This window comes from Pan paniscus, chromosome 7 (assembly GCF_029289425.2).
Source record: "Pan paniscus chromosome 7, NHGRI_mPanPan1-v2.0_pri, whole genome shotgun sequence".
Classification (NCBI taxonomy): Eukaryota; Metazoa; Chordata; class Mammalia; order Primates; family Hominidae; genus Pan; species Pan paniscus.
The window spans coordinates 62,895,316-62,918,343 of NC_073256.2; the positions used below are offsets into that span (position 1 = coordinate 62,895,316).

At 41.8% G+C, this 23,028-nt stretch overlaps 1 protein-coding gene across 7 annotated transcripts in view; it reads left to right on the forward strand.

The window, feature by feature from the left end:
* The first annotated feature begins 778 nt into the window (after positions 1-778).
* The window catches only part of SPIDR (scaffold protein involved in DNA repair), a 475,882-nt gene continuing 453,632 nt past the window's right edge, over positions 779-23,028 (forward strand). For 2 of the 7 annotated variants that reach the window (XM_003823268.5, XM_008976887.5), the window contains exons 1-2: positions 779-1,253; positions 20,139-20,294. In XM_003823268.5, the coding sequence (XP_003823316.1) occupies positions 1,221-1,253; positions 20,139-20,294 (189 nt within the window). In that variant the 5' untranslated portion in view covers positions 779-1,220. Of the gene's footprint in view, positions 1,254-20,138; positions 20,295-23,028 lie in introns of those variants that run through there. The other 5 variants (XM_034966041.4, XM_034966040.3, XM_063606749.1 and 2 more) reach the window with 5 other exon arrangements.

Consider the following 23,028-nt stretch of genomic DNA (forward strand, 5'->3'; position numbering starts at 1 on the left):
AGGCCCGGTGTCCAAAATCCTCAACTAGATTGGGCATGCCGTTTATCTTGTTCCAACTGTTGACAGTAATGGCACTAGCAATAATGTCCTTCCCAGGCAAAGATGGTTTTTCTTCCGTGTTTTCAGCCACTGCAGAGTGGACATCTACTATGAACCAAGTATCTGCGGCTTTAGGTACCAGATTCAAACACAGAATGGTGGCAGAACAGGGACTAGGACGGAGAGAAAACCTGAAGATGGATCAACCAGAAAGCAATGCATTCTCACAGAGGCACAAAAAAATGCCTCTGAAACAGAAGATTCACCTCCACTTCTGCGTCCTTTTGAGGCAACTTTCTGAGCATCCTTTCCTCCTCCCCAGGCCAACGCTTTTCCACCTTGTTAAACTACCCGGTAGCTTTCTCCATGGGAGGCGCCTTCTTCACAGTACTCGGACCCAGTTAGACTTGTGGCCTTCCCCGGCTTCTGCTGGGCCGGCTATGGTCGACGCCGCACCGTCTCAGGCCCACTTCTCCCGCGGGAGCGGCGGCCCCAGCGGAGCCCCTGTGCGCCACGGCGAACGTGATAGGAATGCAATCTTCTGCCCCTTCAGACTCTGGCACCCCGTAGTCTTTCCTCAGGCTCCACGAGTTCTCCCGGTGATGTGATGACCGACATGCCGTCTGGGCTCTGAACACTTAGACTTTACTCCTTCCCCCCGGCCCCGAAACATGGAGAAACCACACCCTCTCTGCTCCAGTCACCAGCAGCCACTCCCATTCCTTAAGTATCCATTATTGCATGTGTAGCCTATTGCATGTGTAGCCTACTTCTGGTTTTCATTTTTATTTAAGGTCAGTTGTTGCCTGACAACACAGACGACAGTAACTTAATTCGAAAGACAACACTTGGAGGCGGCCCCCGCTCCAGGCACCAGCCCAGCAGCTCCCCCGAACTCCCCAGGAGCTCGCGGGCGAGCAACGCCACAGCCCAGAGCGAGCTCCGCGGAACCCCCAGCCCCGGGGAGGGAAGCTCGACTCGCCGCGGCGCACTCCTTCCGGGCTCCGAGCCCGACTAGGCCATCCGGGAGGCCCTGGAGCGCCGGGGCCGGAGAAGCCCTGCCCCCCGCCGAAGCCCCGCCCTGCGCCCGAGCGCCCGCCAATGGCAGGGCGCGGTGCGGCGCGCCGAGGTGGGACGGCGGCGCGCTGAGGAGGCGGTGCGCTCAGGCGGCGCTCCCGGAGATGCCCCGCGGCAGCCGCGCTCGAGGCTCTAAGGTAGGCTCTGGGGCGGGAGTGGGCGCCGCGCCGTTTCCCGCGTTGCGGGGAAGCGGCGGGCAGGCGCGGGGCTGGCCCCGGGCTGCTGGGGTGAGAGAGGGTGGGCGTTGGGGGTGAAGGGCTAGGTGGTGGCGGGTCCCGTCTGCGTGCGTGGAGCAAGCCCGCGCAGCGGGGTACCGCCCCCAGGTCCGGCTCCGGTCCAGGCGTGCGGGCCGGGCCCTCAGCGGCGGTACGGAAAGCGAGGGGTGGGACCGCCGAGGGACGCAGCGGGCGGGAGCATATGTCCGCCTCGGGGGTACTTGGCCTTACTCTTGTCTCTTTTTGATTCTGGTGCAATGTACCAGACCGCAGGGAATCCTGGCGTGGCTTTACCCGTCTCTGCGGATAATCCACTGTCAACTCTGTCTCTCTTCCTGCCGCACTCGGAGGGGACTGTGCGGCTGACTGCCCAATCTGTGGGCACCGCGCTGCCTCGGGTTCCAGAACGGGAGCGGGTGCCTAGGAATCGTTGCTTGAATGGTGTTTGATTGCACCTGTATCCGCGAGTGCATCCTTTTTTATTCTGCTAATTGTGCTTGTCATGGCATGTGTCCTTTATCGTTTTAAAGTTTCTTCTAACTTCCTTGCTTTCAAATACGTTTGTCTCATAGTAAAACGGTTTTTAAAAAGCAAACACAGGACCTCCTTTCTTGACTCTTGCCTTTACTTGAAAACTTCCTGGAAAAAATAGACTACATATACTGGTTCAACTTCTTTACCACTACCATGCTTTCTCGCTTCTCAAATACCATTGATTATCAGCCCACACTATCAATTTTGTGACTGGCTTTAGGGAATAAAGAAATTCATTTCAGGCACCTCTTGATTATAAGATACAGTCTGGTTTCTGAAGCATTAATGTGTGAAAAAAATCAAGGAAATATATAAATTTGCTAAATCCAGTGTAAGTTGTTTACTTGGTCATTGGAGCGTTTGACACATTCACCACCTGCTTTTATTTCTTTTGGAACATCCATGATTGTTTTCCTGTCTTGCAACAGCTCATTTTCTTCTCTTTACTGTGTTCGTGCCATGTTCTAATTTTTGACCTTGTGCTTTTTCACATGTTCCATATTTGCTTTGGACAATGTCATACATTGAAGTTAACTGTATAGATGACTTTCAGATCTATATTAGATCTTTCCCTAGAGCTCAAACTTAGTGCATCACATAATCATCATCTCACCCTTAGTCCTCCCGGCCCTAACAGTTTCTCTTGACTTAGAAATCTTAGTGTTTTTGAATTGACGTTCACTTCTGGTCTCTTCATCTTGTCATTTTTCAAGACTCTTTTTTTTTACTCAATTTTTTTTAGTAGTCGTACAGTTGTCTATTGTGTAATACGTTGCTGAAAACTGAAGCAGTTCATAACAAATGTTTATTATATCATAGAGTTTCTGAGACTCAGGAATCTGAGAACGGCTCAACTAAGTGGTTGTAGTTCAGGATCTCCCACAAGGCTGCAGTCAAATAAAGGGTCGTTGGAGCTGGAGAATCCAGTTCCAAGCTCACTCACGTGGTTGTTTCTTGACAGCTGCATAGGGCAGCTCACAACAGGGTCCTGGCTTTCCCAAGAGCAAGAGAGAGAGCAACAAGATATCGGTCCCCGTGTCTTTTATAGCCTAAACTCAGAAGTGACATCCCATCTCCTGTCTATTCATTGCATGGACCAACCCGGTACAATGTATGAGGAGACTATAGAGGGTCCCCAGGAGGTGGGGATCACAGGGGCCACCTTGGAGGCTGGCTTCCACAGTATTTCCCAGGAATTTATTTTTTGTTTCTGTCTCCCTCGGTCAGTCTCAAAAGTACTTAATGGTTGGAGTGTTGATGTGTAGTGCTGGCTAGCATGCTCCCATTCCATCTTCAGAGGTGACTTTCCCTTAGGCACTACTTTGATTATATTGTTAGTCCTCTATCTAAATCTCATTTTACTTCTTATTGGCTACATCATAATTTACTGCAGACTTATCCTGTGTTTAGTGCTTTATATGTATTAACTAATTTAATTATTTTAACAGTCCTGTGAGGTAGATACCATTAGTCTCATTTTATGGATGAGGAAACTGAGGCTCAGCAGAGAGGCTAAGTAATTTGCCTAAGGTCACACAGCAGTTAAGGGAAGAAGCTAGGATTTGTATCCAGGTAGTCTGCCCCAGACCTTGCTTTTGTTCAGGCTCTCAGCCTGTTATTCACAGCCTCCATAATACCTGTGTCTTATTCCTTTACAGCTTTGCTCATTATTTATCTTATAGGTAAACTAGACTACTGCTGTCACTGTACTTGCTTGCCCCTTGGTGGTAATTGCATATGTTCTTGGTTTGGAATAATGCCAGTTCTCCCATTTCTGCTGATTGAAACCTTTTTTTTTTTTTTTTTTTGAGACGCAGTCTCGCTCTGTCGCCCAGGCTGGAGTGCAGTGGCGCGATCTCGGTACAGGCGCCAGCCACCACACCGGGCTAATTTTTTAAAAATTTTTATTAGAGACAGGGTTTCACCGTGTTAGCCAGGATGGTCTTGATCTCCTGACGTCGTGATCCGCCTGCCTCGGCCTCCCAAAGTGCTGGGATTACAGGCGTGAGCCACTGCGCCCGGCCATGAAATCTTAATCATCCATTGAGGCCTATTTCAAATCCCAGCTTCTCCCAAATTATCCCAGCTATAAATGAACTTTCTTCTGTATGTTCTTGGTTTGGAATAATACCAGTTCTCCCATTTCTGCTGATTGGAATCTTAGTCATCCATTGAGGCCCACCCCAAATTTCACCTCCCAAATTATCCCAGCTGTAAATGAACTTTCTTCTGTAGTCTGTGGAATTTTATGTAAATAACTCTTACTTTTCCATGTCTTATATTAGGTTTATTTGTGTCTACACCTTTATTCCCTTATATTCTAGACATTTAAGATTAGGGACTATTTCTTCAGCCCATATTCCCCAGAATACCTGTCATATCCCTTGTATGTACTAGATACCTGATGAATTAATGAAAGGAGAACTAGTTTAGAAGATTTGCAAGTATTCCAGGTATGAAGAAACAGGAGGAAATACCCTAGTCCGAAGACTCGGATATCTGCCTCAGCAATACAGCTGAATGATTTTGCAATTTTGGACAAGCCACACAGATATATCAGGACTCTAAAGATAAAAGGTGATGTGGTTATGGACTAAGGTGGTGGAATTAGGAATAGAATAGAAAGGACTGGGTTGACAGACTACAAATGGAAGGTGAGATTTAGGCAACTGCAATTGAAAGAGGAAGAGGAGGAAACCCATGGTGATTCAGAAAGTCGAACCTATAAGAAGTGAGAAAGTTGTTTGCCTCTTAACTGATGTTAGGATATATAGATATATATCCTATATATCACATATATAGATATGTGGTATTTAAGTCCCAGGGAGATTAGGGCAGTCAGTTGCTCAAAGGCTGGGGTATCTTAGTTCTTTCCTCACTCCCCTCTCCTCCATGAGTTTCTCCTGCCCTAGCCCCTCACTATCCCTTAACATGCTGTGATTCTTCCCTTTATGCCTTGTGTTCTCCCTTTCCTTATGAAGTAGCCAAGGACGACCACATATACTCCTGTTCTTGGGCAGCAGCTTGCCTTTTGAGATTTTCTTTTTTTTTTTTTTTTTTTTTTGAGGTGGAGTCTTGCTCAGCCACCCAGGCTGGAGTGCAGTGGCCCAATCTCGGCTCACTGCAACCACTGTCTCCTATTCAAGTTCTCTGAATAGGGCAATATACCTAACATTGAGTTGTCGTTTCTTTATAAAATGGGGTTAATACCTATATTGCTGGGTTGATGTGAGGATTAAATTATGAGAATGCATGCGATGATATACCGAGCATATAAACACTCAATAAATGTTGGTGATAATGAAAGCAATTAATAATGAAACACCATGAAAATTAAAGAAATCATATGAGGACAAAGATATTGTACATCCTCTACTGCTTTGTCTCTAGATTTCCCTGGAATTGCTGTCTTTCAGCTTCTTGAACAAGAAATAGGAAAAAGGCTCATTTTCAAGTTTTTCAGTGATGGCAGGAAATTCTCATAGTTATCTTGGTAGGAGTACCTCATGGTTCCAGTTTAAGGCCTTGATAGTCTCATTGAATGATTTACTGGTGGCTCTACATCTCAGAATTAGACTACTTAGTATTGACATCTCAGTTGTCTTTTTTTTTTTTTTTGAGACAGTCTTACTCTGTCGCCCAGGCTGGGGCGCAGGGGCGCTATCATGGCTCACTGCAGTCTTGAGCTCCTGGGCTCAAGTGATCCTCCCATTTCGGCCTCCCGAGTAGCTGGGACCACAGGCCATGCCACTGTGCCTGGCTAATATTTAAATTTATTTTGTAGAGATAGAGTCTTGCTGTGTTGCTGAGGCTGGTCTCGAATTCCTGACTTCAAGCCATTCTTTCTCCTTGGCCTCCCAAAGTGCTGGGGTTACAGCGTGAACCACTGTGCCTGGCCTAGAGATTGTCTTATTCCTCAAACCAAAGGGAAAGAGAGGAAAGAGAGCTTTTATTGAAAACTTTCTATATGTCAAGCACTTTGCATAGAGTACCTCATTTAAGAGAAAACATGTTTTCTTTTTAGTCAAAATAATATATGTTCATAGGTAAGGTAAAATAGTACAAAAAAGTTTATTGTAAAACTCAGCAGTCCCTTGCACATCTCATTCCATTTATTTTTATTGAGATAACTGTAAATTCACAGACAATTGTGAGTAATATAGAGAATAATTGTTTTATAAACTAAATCTGGAGGCTGGGCCTTGCTAGATCAAAGTGTTGACAGATTTCATGTCTGGTGAGGGCCTGCTTTCTGGTTCACAGACAGCCATATTCTTACCATGTCTTTATATGGTGGAAGAGGTAAAGGAGCTCTCCAAGGTCTCTTTTATAAGGGTATCAATCCCGTAACTTCTAATCACCTGCCAAAGGCCCCACCTCCTAATACCATCAGGTGATCCACCCGCATCGACATCCCAAAGTGCTGGGATGACAGGCGTGAGCCACCATGCCTGGTTTGAAGTTTTTTTTTTTTTTTTAATACAACATAAAACTCTCATGATTTATCGAAGTTGTTGTGCATATCAGTAGTTTCTTTGTCTTTTTTTTTTTTTTTTTTTTGAGTTGGAGTCTCACTCTCTTGCCCAGGCTGGAGTGCAATAGCGCGATCTCGGCTCACTGCAACTTTCCGCCTCCCCAGTTCAAACAATTCTCCTGCGTCAGCCTCCCGAGTAGCTGGTACTGCAGGCACCTGCTGCCATGCCTGGCTAATCTTTTGTATTTTAGTAGAGACAGGGTTTCACCGTGTTGCCCAGGCTGGTCTTGAACTCCTGAGCTCAGGCAATGCAATCCACCCGCCTCGGCCTCTCAAAGTGTTAGGATTACAGGCATGAGCCACTGTGCCTGGCCAATAGTTTCTTTGTTTTAATTGCTGAGTAGTGTTCCATATAATGGATATACCAGAGTTTGGATTAACATTTATTATTGAAGGACCTCTAGGCTGTTTTCAGGTTTTGGTTATTGCAAATAAAACTGCTATAAACATTTGTGTACAGGTTTTTGTGTGAACATAAGTTTTCATTTCTCTGAGATAAATGCCTAAGTATGTAATTGCCAGAACCTATGGTAATTTGATGTTTAACTCTATAAGAAACTGACAAACTTTTCCAAAGTGGTTATATCTGTATAATTTTGCAGTCCCATTGGCAATGTTGTTATTCAGTTTTATAGATAATAAAATCTACCCTTTTAAAGTGGAAAATCCAGTGGTTTCTAGTATATTTACAGAGTTGTACAAATGTTCCTAATTGTAGAATATTTTCATGACCCCAAAAAGAAACCCCATAGCTATTACTAGTCACTCCCCATTCTCTCTTCCCTCATCCATTGGCAACCACTAAGCTACTTTCGGTGTGTATGGATTTGCCTATTCTGGACATTTCATATAAAGTGTGGTTATTTTGTGACTGGCTTCTTTCATTAAACATAATGTTTTCCAGGTTTATACATGTTGTTGCATGTATCAGTACTTCATTCCTATTTATTTTGAATAAATTTTTTATTGCATGGACATACTGCATTTGAAAAATCCATATATTAGTTGATAGACATTTGCATTATTTCCACCTTTGGGCTGTTAAGAATGATGTTGCTTTGAACTTTTTTTTTAATTGAGATCCGGTCTCATTATATTGCCCAGGCTGGTCTCAAACTCCTGGCTGGGCTCAAGAGATCCTCCCATCTCAGCTTCTCAAGGTGTTGGGATTACATCCGTGAGCCATCGCACCTGGCCTGCGTTGAACATTTGTATATGCATTTTTATGTAGACCTAAGTTTTTCTTTCTCTAGCAGTGGAATTTTTGGGTCACATAATAACTGTATGTTTACATTTTGGATAGCTGTTAAAATTTTCCAAAGTGGTTGCACCTTTTACAGTCTCACCAGCAAGGAATGAACATTCTAATTTTGCCACATTCTTGCTAACACTTGCCATTGCCTGTCTTTTACTTTTAGTCATCCTAATGGTTATGAAGTGTTACCTCACTGTGATTTGGTTTGCAGTTCCCTAATGAGATTGAGCATCTTTTCATGTACTTATTGGGCATTTCTGTATCTTCTTGAGGAAATGTTTATTCAGCTTATTTGGCTGCGTTTTCATTGGGTTATTTGCTGTTTTATTGTGGAATCATGAGTTCTTTAAAATTCTGTATACTGTTCCCCTATAAGATGTATGATTGCAGATATTTTCTCTCATTCTTTGGGTTTTCTTTTCATTTTCTTATTGAAGTACAAATGTTTTTAATAATTTTGATGAGGTCCAATTTGTTTTTTCTTTTGTTTCTTGTGCTTTTTGGTGTCATGTCTAATAAATCATTGCCTAAACCAAGGTCACAAAGATTTATTCCTATGTTTTCTTCCAAGAGTTACAGTTTTAGCTCTTACATTTAGGTCTGTGATTCATTTGGAGTTAATTTTTCTACACACTGTGAGGTAGGGGTACAACTTCATTCTTTTCGATGTGGATACCCAGTTGTTTCAACACTATTTGTTGAAAAAATTGTTCTTTCTCCTTGAATTGTCTTGGCACTTTTTTGTTTTAATTGAAAATCAGTTGACCATAAAAGTAAAGGTTTGTTTCTGGTCTATGAATTCTATTCCACTGATCTCCATGTCTGCCTTTATTCTAGTACCATACTGTTTTAATTACTGTAACTTGGCAGTGTTGAAATTAGAAGTGTGAGTTTCTGACTTGTTTTCCTTTTTGAGATTTTTTTAACTGTTTTGGGTTCATTACATTTCCATATGAGTAATAGCAGCTTGTCAATTTCTGCAGAAAGCCATCTGGGATTTTGATTGTTTTGAATATATAGACAAATTGGAGAGTATTATCATCTTAACAATATTATTTCCCATGAGCATGGGTTGTCTTTTCATTTATTTAGATCTTCTTTAATTTCTATCTATGTTTTACAGTTTTCAGTGAAAAAGTCCTGCACTTCTTTGGTTAAATTTATTCCTAAGAGTTTTATTCTTTTTGATGCTATTTTGAATGCAGTTCTACTGGCACATGCTGCTGCACGTGGCTAATATTTTTTGTTAATTTTTTGGTAGAGATGGAGTCTCGCTGTGTTGCCCAGGCTGGTCTCAAATTCCTGGGCTCAAGGGATGCTCCTGTTTTGGCCTCCCAAAGCTCTGGGATTATAGGCATGAGCCAGCCGCACCCAGCTCCATTGATTTTTTAAAATATTGAGATTGTATCCTGCAACTTTGCTGAACTCATTTATTGGTTCTAATAATTTTTTGGGTTTTCTGAAGTGTGGATTCCTTAGGATTTCCTGTGTACAAGGTCATGCAGCTAGGCATGGTGGCTCACACCAGTAATCCTAGCACTTTGGGAGGCTGAGGCGGGTGAATCACTTGAGCCTAGGAGTTCGAGACCAGCCTGGGCAACATGGTAAAACTGAGTCTCTACAAAAAACACAAAAATTAGCAGGATGTGGTGGCTCATGCCTGTGGTCTCAGCTACTCGGGAGGCTGAGGCAAGAGGATTGCTTGAGCCGAGGAGGTGGAAGCTTCAGTGAGCCATGATTGTGCTACTGCACTCCAGCCTGGGCAACAGAGTGAGACCCTCTCCTTTTTTTTTTTTTTTTTTTTTTTTAAAGGAGGTAGAAGCTTCAGTGATCCATGATCGTGCTACTGCACTCCAGCCTGGGCAACAGAGTGAGACCATCTTTTTTCCCCCCCAAGACAGAATCTTGCACTGTCACCCAGGCTGGAGTGCAGTGGTACCATCTCAGCTCACTGCAACCTCTGCCTCCTGGGTTCAAGCTGTTCTTCTGCCTCAGCCTCCTGAGTAGTTGGGATTAGAGGCGTGTGCCACCATGCCTGGCTAATTTTTGTATTTTTAGTAGAAACGAGCTTTCACCATGTTGGCCGGGCTGGTATCGAACTCCTGACCTCATGATCCGCCCACCTTGGCCTCCCAAAGTTCTGGGATTACAGGCGTGAGCCACTGCACCTGGCCAACCATGTCTCTTAAAAAAAAAAAAAAAGAAAGAAAACAAAATACCATGCTGTCTGTCAGTAGAGATGATTTTACTACTTCCAATTTAGACATCTTTTATTTCTTCTCCTTGCCATGGCTAGAACCTCCAGTCAAATATTGAATGTAAGTGGGAAGAGTTGACATCCTTTCTTTTTCCTTCTTTTAGGGATAAAGCATCCAGTATTTAACTATTCTGTATGATGTTAGCTGTGGGTTCTTTGTATATACATTTTTATCAGGTTGAGGAAATAACCTTCTATAGCTAGTTTGTTGAGTTTTTACTGTGGAATAGTTGTTGGCCTTTGTCAGTTGCTTTTCCTACATCTAATTGAGACAATGCCGTGGTTTTTATCCTTTATTTTGTTAATATATGACATTGATTGAATTTTCAATATTACATTAACTTTGTATTCCTGGGAAAAATCTCTATTGGTTATGGTGTATAAGTCTTTGTATATGTTGCTGGATTCAGTTTGCTAGTATTTTGTTGAGGATTTTTGCATCTATATTCATGAACAGTTTTGCTCTGTGCTTCGTTGTTATGTTTTGGTTTTATCAGGGTAATACTGGTTTCATGGTGTGAATTAGGAAGTATTCCCTCTTCTGTATTTTGGAAGAGTTTGTGAAGGATAGATACTGTTTCTTAAAATGTTTGGTATAAATCACCATTGTACTCTGAGCCTCAGCTTTTCTTTGTAGGAAGTTTTAAAGTTATGACTCAATCTCTTTGTTACAGCTCTCTGATCAGTTTTTTATTTCTGAGTCGCTTTTGCTAGTTTGTCTTTCTCGGAATTTGTTCATTTTATTTTAGTTATTTAATTTGTTGGTATGTAGTTCATATTATTTCCTTATAATGTTCTCTGTAATCTTTTGGGTTTCTGCAAAATTGGTAGTGCTTCCTCACTTCCTTCTATTCCTGAGTTTTGTAGTTTAAATCTTCTCTTCCCTACCCCCAAACCTCCTTGGTCAGCCTAGCTTGTCAATTTTGTTGATCTTTTTGAGGAACTAACTTTTTTTTTAATATTCTTTGTTGTTTTTCTATTCTCTCTGTCATTTATTTCTGCCAGATGGAAGTTTTATTGACTAAAGATTTTTCTTCTTTTTAAATGTAGTCATTTACAGCTACAGATTTCTCAGTAAGTACTGCTTTAGCTGCATCTATAGGTTTTAGTGTATATTGTTTTCATTCCTTTTAAAGTTATCTTCTAATTTTCTCATGATTTCTTTTTTTGATCTATTGGCTGTTTAGGAGTGTGTTTAATTTTTGCATACTTGTGAATTTTCATTTTATTTTTATTGTAAGGTTCAAATTTCATTCTATTATTGTCTAAGAACAGTATTACTTTGATTTCACTCCTTTTAAATTTATCGAAGCTTGAGTTATGGCCTAACATGGTCTGTCGGAGAATGTTTCATGTTTACATTAGAATAATGTGTATTCTGCTGTTCCTCAGGGTAGGGTGGTGTCTTCATGGTTTCTGTCAAGAATGCAGCTGTTAACACTTATTGAGGATCCTTTGTATATGATGAGTTTTGTATATGACGTATATTTTCTTTTGCTACTTTCATAGTTTTTCCTCTGTTTTTCACCAGTTGACATGGTATGTTTAGGGTGGATCTCTTTAGATTTTATGCTATTTGGAGTTTTTAAGCTTTTTGGTTGTATAACGTTTCATTAAATTGAGGAAGCATTTTGGGCTTTGTTTCTTCAAATATTCTTTCTACCTCTGTCTCTCCTTCCTTCTGAGATTCTTATTATGCATATATTTGTGTGTCTGATGGTGTCCCACAGGTCTCTGAGGCTCTGTTCATTTTTCTTTACACTCTTTTTTTCCTGTTTCTCAGCTTGGATAATCTCATTTGTCTGATTTAAAGTTTGTGAATTCCTTTTTTTGCCAGGCCAAATCTGCTGTTGAGCTCCTCTGGTGAATTCTTCATTTCAGTTACTATAGTTTTCAACTCCTGAATTTCTGTTTGGTTCTGTCTTTTTATAATTTCTGTGTCTTTATTGATATTCGCTATTTGGTGAGGCATTTTTATAATTTTCTTCACTTTTTGGATATAGTTTCCTCTATTTCTTTGAATATATTTATAGTAAGTGATTTAAAGTCGTTGTCTAGTGAGTCCAACTTCTGGCTCCTCTCAGGGACATTTTCTTTTGACTACATTTTTTCCTTATCATGCTTTCCTGTTTCTTCATGTGTGTTATAATTATTATTATTTTTTGAGACAGAGTCTCACCACGATGCCCAGGCTGGAGTGCAATGACATGATCTCAGCTCACTGCAACCTCCACCTCCCAGGTTCAAGCTATTCGCCTGCCTCAGCCTCCTGCCTCAGCCTCCTGAGTAGCTGGGATTACAAGCATGCACCACCACGCTGGGCTAATTTTTGTATTCTTTTTTCTTTTTTTGAGATGGAGTCTCTCTCTGTTGCTCAGGCTGGAGTGCAATGGCACGATCTCGGTTCACTGCAACTTCTGCCTCCTGGGTTCAAGCAAGTCTCAGCCTCCTGAGTAGCTGGGATTACAGGTGCGCGCCACCACACCTGCCTAGTTTTTGCATTTTTAGTGGAGATGAGCTTTCACCATGTTGGCCAGGCTGGTCTTGAACTCCTGGCCTCGGGTGATACACCTGCCTTGGCCTCCCAAAGTGCTGGGGTTATAGGCATGAGCCACGTCGCCTGGCCTATAATTTTTGCTTGAAAACTGGACGTTTTAAATAGTATGATTTGAATTAATTTCTGGATATTAAATTCTCCCATCCCCTCCCCAGGGTTTCTGTTTGTTGTTGGTGCTATAATTTTGTTTAATGATTTTCCTGGATGAATTTAATAAAGTTTGTATTGCCTGTCGTGTGTAGCTAATGAAGACATTATGTGGTTAGTTTAGTTGTCTGTGGATTATTGGATAGAGATTACCTTAAATGCTTTGAGCCAGTAAGTCTGTCATCTTTTACAGAGGGACTCTGTTGAGACATATGCTTTGGCAATTTGTAATGCCAGTTTAACCTTCATTTCCTCCTTGGGCAGCGCCTCGAGATGATCCAGAGTTCAGAGGTTAGGGCCTTTTTCAGTTTTTTCCTGGGCACGTGCATAGTGATGCAGGGTTTTTTGCTCCTTAGTTCAGCTAAAATCTGGGTTCTTGTCTCACGATTAGGAGAAATTAGGCATGCGGACACATTGAAAGGTGAGGACAGCAGTATTTATGAAATCCCGAAGTGCTGGGATTATAGGCATGAGCCACCATGCCCATTTTAGTTTTCTTAATGGCTTCTTTAGGTATTATAATATACATATGTAACTTACCACAGTCTACATATGCAACATTTTACCACTTCAAATGAGTTACAGAAACTTGACTTTTCACTTAGGTACCCATAAAAAGGAAAAACAAACTGTTTTCCCCTCTTCTCTCATGCTTAACACAGTACAGTTCTATGCCCAGATGTGTGGGGTGTTTTATCCTGACACCAAGCATCCAGTAGACACCAAGTGGGTATCCTATAATTTAATCCAATTTTGATGCTCTCTACCTGGAGATGGTGTGAGATCACGCAGGTTGAGGGCTCAGTCCCACGAGACTGGCCCCACTTCAGAGGTCAATTGCAAGTAGTAGGTTGTCACTCATATTTTTGATCAATTGAATATAAATAGGGATTCCCAAACCTTCCTCCTTAGGTTCGATTAATTTGCTATGTTGGCTCACATAAGTAAGGGAAATACTTACCTTTACTGATTTATTATAAAGGTATTCAATAGAAGCAGATGAACAGCCAGATGAAGAGATGGATAGAGCAAGACATGGACATTATAAAGGAATTCAATAGAAGCACATGAACGGCCAGATGAAGAGATGGATAGAGTAAGACATGAACAGGTTGAGGGCAGGTGGCATGCTTGAAGCTTCCACGCCCTCTCTGGGCGAACCACCCTCCCAGTACCTCTGTATGTTCAGCAACTGAGAAGCTCATCGAATCTTGTTAAAGAGTTGTTTTTTTTTTAATTGTTCATTTTTTTTTTTGAGATACAGTCTTGCTCTGTCACCCAGGCTGGAGTGCAGTAGCTTGACCTTGACTTACCGCAGCTTCGACCTCCCAGGCTCAGGTTATCCTCCTACCTCAGCCTCCTGAGCAGCTGGGACCACAGGTTCATGCCACCACATCTGGCTAATTTTTGTATTTTTTGTAGAAATGAGGTCTTGCTATATTGCACAGGCTGGTCTCAAATTCAGGCTCAAGAGATCCTCCATCCTCGACCTCCCTAAGTGTTGGGATTAAAGGAGTAAGCCATGGTTCTGGCTGTTAAAGTGTTTTTATAAAGCTTGATCTCCAGCTTCCTCCTTTCTCAGAGGTTACTGAGTGGAGCTGAAAATACCAACCCACTAATCCTCTAATCACTTGGCCTTTTTGCTAAGTCACTCCATTCTCAAGTTATCTAGGGGCCCCACCCTAAGTGACCTCAGTAGGATAAACTTAGGAGTTATCAAAGGGATTCTTTATAAATAACAAAAGATATTCCTATCACTTAGGAAATTGCAAGAGTTGTAGGAGTTCTATGGCAGGAACCTGGGATAATGACCAGATATATTTCATGTTATAGCACAGTATCTTTACCTTCCCTATTTAAAAATACTGTATTGTCAAATGATTTTACAATTTTTTCTTCAATCATTGATTATGATTTATTTATAAAGTTCATGAGGAACATTTTTGTTGCACCAGAGTAAATAATTGCTACATATTTTCCTTTGCATTGTTCTCCATCTCCCTGTACTTAAATTTTTAAATTCTATGTTCATTACTAGTCAGATAAGATGTCTTCTTTCCTTCTCGTTGAGATACATTCTCCAGTATCTTCCTAATAAAGGAATCACGAGAAGTAAAATTGTAAAGTTCCTGCACGTTTTAAAAATATCTTTTATTTTTTCCCCTTGATTGATAGCTTGGCCGGGAATAGAAGTCTAGATTGGAATTCAGTTTTCCTCAGAATTTTTTTTTTTTTTTCCGAGATGGAGTCTCGCTCTATCACCCATGCTAGAGTCCAGTTGCGCGATTTTGGCTCACTGCAACCTCCGCCTCCCGGGTTCAAGCAATTTTCTGCCTCAGCCTCCTGAGTAGCTGTGATTACAGGCACTGCGACCACACCCGGCTAATTTTTGTATTTTTAGTAGGGACGGGTTTTCACCAGATTGGCCAGGCTGGCCTTGAACTCCTGACCTTGTGATCCACCCACCTCAGCCTCCCAAAGTGCTGGGATTACAGGCATGAGCCACCGCGCCCGGCCTAGAACAGTTTTAAACAATTGTTCTCATTACTAATCATAAAAATAATACACAGCTATTGTGGAGCTGCTAGAAAATAAAGACTACAACAGAAAATACCCCCATAGGCCCAGCGGGGTGGCTCACGCCTGTAATCCCAGCACTTTGGGAGGCCGAGGCGGGTGGATCACGAGGTCAGGAGATCGAGACCATCCTGGCTAACATGGTGAAACCCCGTCTCTACTGAAAATACAAAAAATTAGCCGGGCGTGGTGGCGGGCGCCTGTAGTCCCAGCTACTTGGGAGGCTGAGGCAGGAGAATGGTGTGAACCCGGGAGGTGGAGCTTGCAGTGAGCCCAGATTGCGCCACTGCACTCCAGCCTGGGGGAGAGAGCGAGACTCAGTCTCAAAAAAAAAAAAAAAAGAAAAAAGAAAAAAGAAAATATCCCCCATAAATCTATAAAACCTATAATCAGCATAACATAAGCATTTTGATAATATAAGCATTTGGATCTGTTTCCTGCCCGTTTTTATACAACTGCTTATATATATTTAAAAATTTGTACATTATTATGTTAAAATTTAATGTCATTAGTTTTACATGGGTGTGTTGTTTGAAAAATAGGTAAGAATAATATTTTCCATTCTGATAAAATCAAAAGCAGAGTATGTATTCTTATGTGTAAATAAGATTTCCATTGGCGTTGCATGTATTTTTTAGTTTCCATTCTTAAAATGAGTGGAACCTCTGTGTAAAGAAAATATTTTATTATTTTAAATAAAAGCAGAATACAACACTGTCTATTTTACAGTTATAACTGGAAGATAATGTCTAATCAGAAGACTCTAATAGGGTAGGAAAACATTAAAATAGTTATGTCACGTTGGTAGCTGGGTACCCCATACGTAATTTTGTATTTAGTAAATATTTTTGGAATGTGGATGAATAGACCATGATGGCGTTTTTCTATTTATTTATTTTTTTAAATTTTCTGTGCGTGTGTTTTTTGTTTTTGTTTTTGTTTTTTGTTGGTTTGTTTGAGACTGGAACTTATTTCTGTTGCCCCAGCTGGAGTGCAGTGGTGCGATCACAGCTCACTGCAGCCTGGGTCTCCTGTGCTCAAGCAATCCTCTTGCCTCAGACCCCTGAGTAGCTGGGACTACAGGAACACGCTACCATGCCTGGCTGATTTCTGTATTTCTTTTTTAGACAGATGGAGTTTTGCCATGTTCCCCAGGCTGGTCTCAAACTCCGGGGCTCAAGTGATCTGCCTGCGTTGGCCTCCCAAAGTGCTGGGGTTATAGGCATGAGCCACCATGCCTTGCCTGTTATAATGTTAAGAGAATAAATAAGGTGTAGTTTCTGTAAATATTTAGACACACATGAATAATTTATTTGAAAGTTACCTGTCCAGTTTGTATAGCTCTAGATATATTCTGTACTTGTTAAATGCTATGACCAAAGAAAAGCAGTATAGAATATCGCCTGTCCAAATGCTAGTTTATTTATGGAAAAAAGCGAAACCTACTTTGTGCCTGAGTTTTGTATGTACTTTTACCAAGATCTTGAAAATATTTCTCTTTGTACATTACCCTGTAAGAACTTCCTTATTTCAAACCAGTTTATTGAATTTCATGTTCAGTTGTCATTTACATATTATTAAAATGTAGGTAACAAATATACTTGTACATCTATAATGTGGACAAATACAGTAACCAAGGGGAAACAAAATAAAAAACTGAAGAAAAAAATAATCAAAGGGAAAACAATTTTGATGGAAAGGCTAGTAAAGAATTTGCAATGGTTGGAAAAATAAATAAGATATTCAAATGGATAACTCTATAAGGCTGCTGGAGAAGGGAGTGAGCAAGCTAGATGGCGTCAAGGTGAGGGAGAGATTTTTATGGTGTGTAGTGTTAGAGACTTGAACATGATTGAATGGTGGACTTAATGATAGAACTGGTTAAAGTGGAGGGGATTGGAATCCTGATTGCTGTGTCTCATGATCAGCACCTTCTTCTGTTCAGGATTTCCTTTTTACAGCTTCAAACCACTGGAATGTAAGGCATTATGAGTTTCTTCCTCAGCCTTTTTTTTTTTTTTTTTTTTTTGAGACAGAGTTTCACTCTTGTTTCCCAGGCTGGAGTGCAATGGCACAATCTTGGCTCACCGCAACTGCCGCCTCCCAGGTTCAAGCGATTCTCCTGCCTCAGCCTCCCGAGTAGCTGGGATTACAGGCATGCGCTACCATGCCTGGCTAATTTTGTATTTTTAGTAGAGACGGGGTTTCTCCATGTTGGTCAGGCTGGTCTCGAACTCCCGATCTCAGGTGATCTGTCCACCTCGGCCTCCCAAAGTGCTGGGATTACAGGCGTGAGCCACCGCGCCTGGCCCTGTTTGAGTTTTGGGTATATACCGAGCAGTGGCATTGCTAGATCTTGGTGGTTTTATTTTATTTTATTTTATTTTATTTTATTTTATTTTATTTTATTTTATTTTATGTTTGTTATGTTATGTTATGTTATTTTAGAGACAGAGTCTTGCTGTGTTGCCCAGGCTTCAGAACTGTGGCGTAATTATAGCTTACTGCAGCCTCAAACTCCTGGGCTCAAGCGATTGTCTCGCTTCAGCCTCCTGAGTAGCTGGGACCACAGATGAACATTCCCACCCCTGCTAATTTATTTTTTTTTAGGGACTTGCTATGTTTCCCAGACTGGTCTTGAACTCCTGGGCTCAAGTAGTCCTCCTGCCTTGGTCTCCTAAAGTGCTGGGATTACAGGTGTGACCCATTGTGCCCTACCCTGTGTTTAACCTCTTTTTTTTTTTTTTTTTTTTTTGAGACAGAGTCTCGCCTTGTTGCCCAGGCTGGAGTGCAAGTGGCTCAAACTTGGCTCACTGCAACCTCCGCCTCCTGGGTTCAAGCAATTCTCCTGCCTCAGCCTCCCGAGTAGCTGGGACTACAGGCGCACACCACCATTCCCGGCTAATTTTTTGCATTTTTGGTAGAGATGGGTTTTCACCATGTTGGTCAGGCTGGTCTTAACTCCTGACTTTGTGATTCGCCCGCCTTGGCCTCCCAGAGTGCTGGGATTACAGGCATGAGCCACCATGCCCAGCTGTGTTTAACTTTTGAGGCTCTACCAAATAATTTTTAACAACTGCAACGTTTTACTTTTCCACCAGCAATGCACAAAAGTTATAATTGCTACACATCCTTGGCAGTGCTTGTCATTTTCTCTTTTTTTTTTTTTTTTTTTTATTAATAGCCATTCTGGTGGGTGTGAAGTGGCATATCATTGTAGTTTTTTGCTTTTTGTTTTTGGAGATAGGATCTCACTCTGCCACTGAGGCTAGAATGCAGTGGCACAATCAGTGATGCAGCCTTGACCTTCCAGGCTCAAGTGATCCTCCCACCCCAGCCTCTTGAATAGCTGGGACTATAGGCACATGCCACCACACCCAGCTATTTTTTTTTTTTTTTTCAAAGACAGGATCTTGCTCTGTCACCCAGGCTGGAATGCAGTGGTGCAATCATGGCTCACTGCAGCCTTGACCTCCTGGGCTCAAGCAATCCTCCTACCACAGCCTCCCAAGTTGCTGGAACTACAGGCACATGCCACCATGCCTGGCTAACTCTAAAAAAAATTTGTAGACATGGGGTCTCACGACGTTGCCTAGGCTGCTGACTAATTTTTTGTAAGGACAGTAATCACATTTGTGGGGGCTCTGGTTTCATGTTCTAGTCACCTCCAAAGGCCTCATCTCTTTTTTTTTTTTTTTTTTTTTTTGAGATAGAGTCTTGCTCTGTCGCCAGGCTGGAGTGCAGTGGCAGGCTCTCAGCTCATTGCAACCTTTGCCTTCCGGGTTCAAGCGATTGTCCTGCCTCAGCTTCCTGAGTAGCTAGGACTTACAGGTGCATGCCACCACGCCTAGCTAATTGTTTTTCCCTAATAATAATTATACGGGATTTAGCTTTTATACCTTCCTGTTGCTTATTTTTATGTCTGTGTCTTCTGAAATGATAGAAGGAAGCAGGATTCAGGATAGCTTTTCTTTTTCTTTTTTTAAGGACGTGGCCTCTCACTGTGTTGCCCGGCTTGAAGTGCAGTGGTGCAGTCAGCTCACTGCAGCCTCAAACTCCTGGGCTCAAGCGATCCTCCTGGTTCAGCCTCCTGAGTAGCTGGAACTACAGTCGTGTGCCACCATGCCCAGCTCACTAAAAAGTTTTTTTTTTTTTTTTAGAAATGGGGTCTTGCTATGTTGCCCAGGCTGGTCTTGAACCTCTGGGCTCATGGAATCCTCCTGCCTTGGCCTCCCAAAGTGTTGGGATTACAGGTGTGAACCATGGCACCCGGCCCAGCATAGCTTTTATACCTTGTGTTGTTTTCATGGGTCTTGTAAAAATATGGCCACTTGTGTATTTGTCTTGTAGATTCTCCCTGACTCTGCTCATCTGGACCTTTTCTGTGTGTCTGCCACCCCTGTGCTGCTGAGTGGATTCCACTTCCAGTACTTTCTCAGTGACGGGTCCAGAAGGGAGTCCAGGGTGACCAGTTTCAGGTGGCCCAGGCTGCTCTCATCTCTTCACATCTTCTTACGGTAGAGCCCCTGCTCTCACCTAGTTTCAGGCGCTCTTCTCAGTTCTATCAGACACTGTTCTCAGATCTGTTGCTTGCTCTGCTTCCTAGTGAGCACTGATGTCTAGGTTCTCAGGGGGCCTCCTTGACTCTCTTACTTTAAAGCCTTGGCTTCTTTCCTTTCAGATACTGATACCATGCCAGACTTTGGAGGGTTGGTGGTTTGTCTTTACCCACTTGTGTTTGGAGTTTGCTGATTAATTGTGTTTCTATGTTTTTGGCTTTGCTGTCCGGTTGCTCTTTATGTGAAGATTTAGAGACATTCAAAAACTATACCTTTACTGATGCCACTTCTAGGTTTTCAGATTGTAAATTGTGAACTGAATGTCTATTTAATGAAGTTGATTTTGTTTTTTTGTTTCGATTTTTCTTTTAAAAATCATCTCTACAGAGAAAAAGGAGTTGGAATACAGAATGCCCATCCTTTCCAGGAGAAAGACCACTGCAGGTCAGAAGAGCAGGTCTCAGGACAGCAGGGGCAGCTGCCTCTCTCTCTGAAGCATGGCTCAGGTGTGGAGAAGGGTTTCAGAACACTTCTGGGAATCCGGTAAAGTATCTGTAGAATTGTTTTCCCTGAATGCCAAAGAGGAAATCCTGAGTGTTCAGAACATTGTAATTACATTTCATTGTAATTCCCTTTCTTATTCTTTCAGAACACTGTAACTGGTACACTCCTTTTCTTGCCTTTCATTCCTTGAATTCCTTTAATAATTGTGGCAAGTTAGTAAGTTAGTATTCACCTTTTTATTTTTTATTTTTTTTAAATTTTATTTATTTATTTTTTTTGGAGACAGAGTCTCACTTTGTTGCCCAGGCTGGAGTACAGTGGCGCAATCATAGCTCATGGCATCCTTCAGGCTATCTTGCCTCAGCGTGTCAAATAGCTGGGACTACAGGTATGTGCCGCCGTGCCTGGCTAATTTTTTTTTTTTTTTTGGAGACGGAGTCTCACTTTGTCACCCAGGCTGGAGTGCAGTGAGGCTATGTTGGCTCACTGCAACCTCCGCCTCCCGGGTTCAAGCAATTCTCCTGCCTCAGCCTCTCGAATAGCTGGGATTACAGGTGCGTGCCACCACACTCGGCTGATTTTTGTATTTTTTGTAGAGACTGGGTTTCACCATGTTGGCCAGGCTGGTTTGGAACTCCTGACCTCAGGTAATCCACCCACCTTGGCCTCCAAAGTGCTGGGATTACAGGCGTGAGCCACTGTGCCCGGCTGCCTGGCTAATTTTTAAAAATCTTTCTGTAGAGACAGGGTCTTGCTATGTTGCCTAGGCTGGTCTCTAACCCCTGGCTGCAAGTGATCCTCCCACCTCCGCCTCCCAGAGTGCCGGGATTATAGGTGTGAGCCCCCATGCCCAGCTCACACCTGAACCTCTTTAATCCATGCAGAACCTTTCTACTTCTTTGTTTGTAAATGAAGGATATTTACTAAGAATGTTCTCAGAAGATGAAACCATTGAGCATACTACTCTTCACAAGAAATGTATGTTTACTCTGGAGGCATACTCTGGAGATATTGCAGGTTTGGTTCAGGACCAACACAATAAAGTGAATATTGCAATAAAGTGATCACATGAATTCTTTGGTTTCCCAGTGCCTATAAAAGTTATGTTTATATTATAATGTAGTCTGTTAAGTGCAATAGTATTATGTCTAAAAAAGCAATGTATATACCCTAATTTAAAAATACTTTGTTGCTAAAAAAAATGCTAACAATCATAGGGTCTTCACCAAGGTGTAATCTTTTTGCTGGGGGAGAGTCTTGCCTTGATGCTGATGGCTGCTGACTGATCAGGTGGTTGGTGGTTGAAGATTGGGGTGGCTGTGGCAGTTTCCTAAAATAAGGCAAAAGTGAAGTTTACCACATCTATTTACTATTCCTTTCATGAAAGATTACTGAGTAGCGTGTGATGCTGGTAACATTTGACCAGTAATAGAACTTCTTTCAAAATTGGACTCAATCCTTCCAAAGCCTGACACTGCTTTATCAACTAAGTTTATAGGATATTCTAAATTACTTGTTATCACTTCAACAATGTTCACAGCATTTTCACCAGGAGTAGATTTTATCTCCAGAAACTACTTTATTTGTTCATCGGTAAGAAGTAACTCTTCATCCATTCAACTCGTAGGAAATTGCAGCAATTCAGTCATATCTTCAGGTTCTACTTCTAATTCTAGTTCTCTTGCTGTTTCTATCACATCAGTTTTTCTGCTGAAGTCTTGAACCCCTCAGTCATACACAAGGGTTGGAATCAACTTCTTCCAAACTCCTGTTAATGCTGTATTTTGACCTTCTGTCATGAATCATGAATGTTCCTAATGGCACATAGAATGGTGAATATTTTTCTGTAAGTTTTCAATTTACTTTGCCCAGATCCATCAGAGGAGTCACTATCTGTGGCAGCTACAGCCATATGACATGTATTTCTGAAATAATAAGATTTGAAAGTCAGAATCACCCCATGATCCATAGGCTGCAGAATGGAAGTGGTGTTAGCAGGTATGAAAACAGCATTCATCTCCTTGTACTTCTCCATCATAGCTCTTGGGTGACCAGGTGCATTGTCAATCAGCAGTAATAGTTTGAAAGAAATCTTTTTCTTCTGAGCAGATCTCAACAGTGGGCTTAAAGTATTACAGTAAAGAATGCTGTAAAGAGATGTGCTGTCATCCAGGCTTTGTTGTTACATTTATAGAGCACAGGCAGAGTAGATTTATCATAAGGGCGCTAGGATTTTCAGAATGATACATGAGCATTGGCTTCAACTTAATGTTACCAGCTGCATTAGCCCCTAATATGAGTATCAGTCTGTTCTTTGAAGCTTTGATGCCAAGCATTGACTTCTCTCTAGCTACGAAAGTCTTAAAGGGCATAATCTTCTAATATAAGGCTCTTTCATCTATATTGAAAGTCTGTTTTTTAGCGTAGCTACCTTCATCGGTGATCTTAACTAGATCTTCTGGATCACTTTCTGCATTACCTTGTACTTTTATGTTATGGAGATGATTTCTTAAACTTCATGAACCAACCTCTGCTAGCTTCAGACTTTTCTTCTCCAGCTTCTTCACCTCTCTCAGCCTTCATAGAATTGAAGAGAGTTAGGACCTTGCTCTGGATTCTGCTCTGGCTTAAGGGAATGTTATAGCTGATTCAATTTTGTATCCAGATTGCTAAAACTTTCTATTAGCAATAATGCTGTCTTACTTTCTTATCATTTGTGTATTCACTGGAGTAGCACTTTCAATTTCGTTCAAGAGCTTCCCTTTGTATTCAC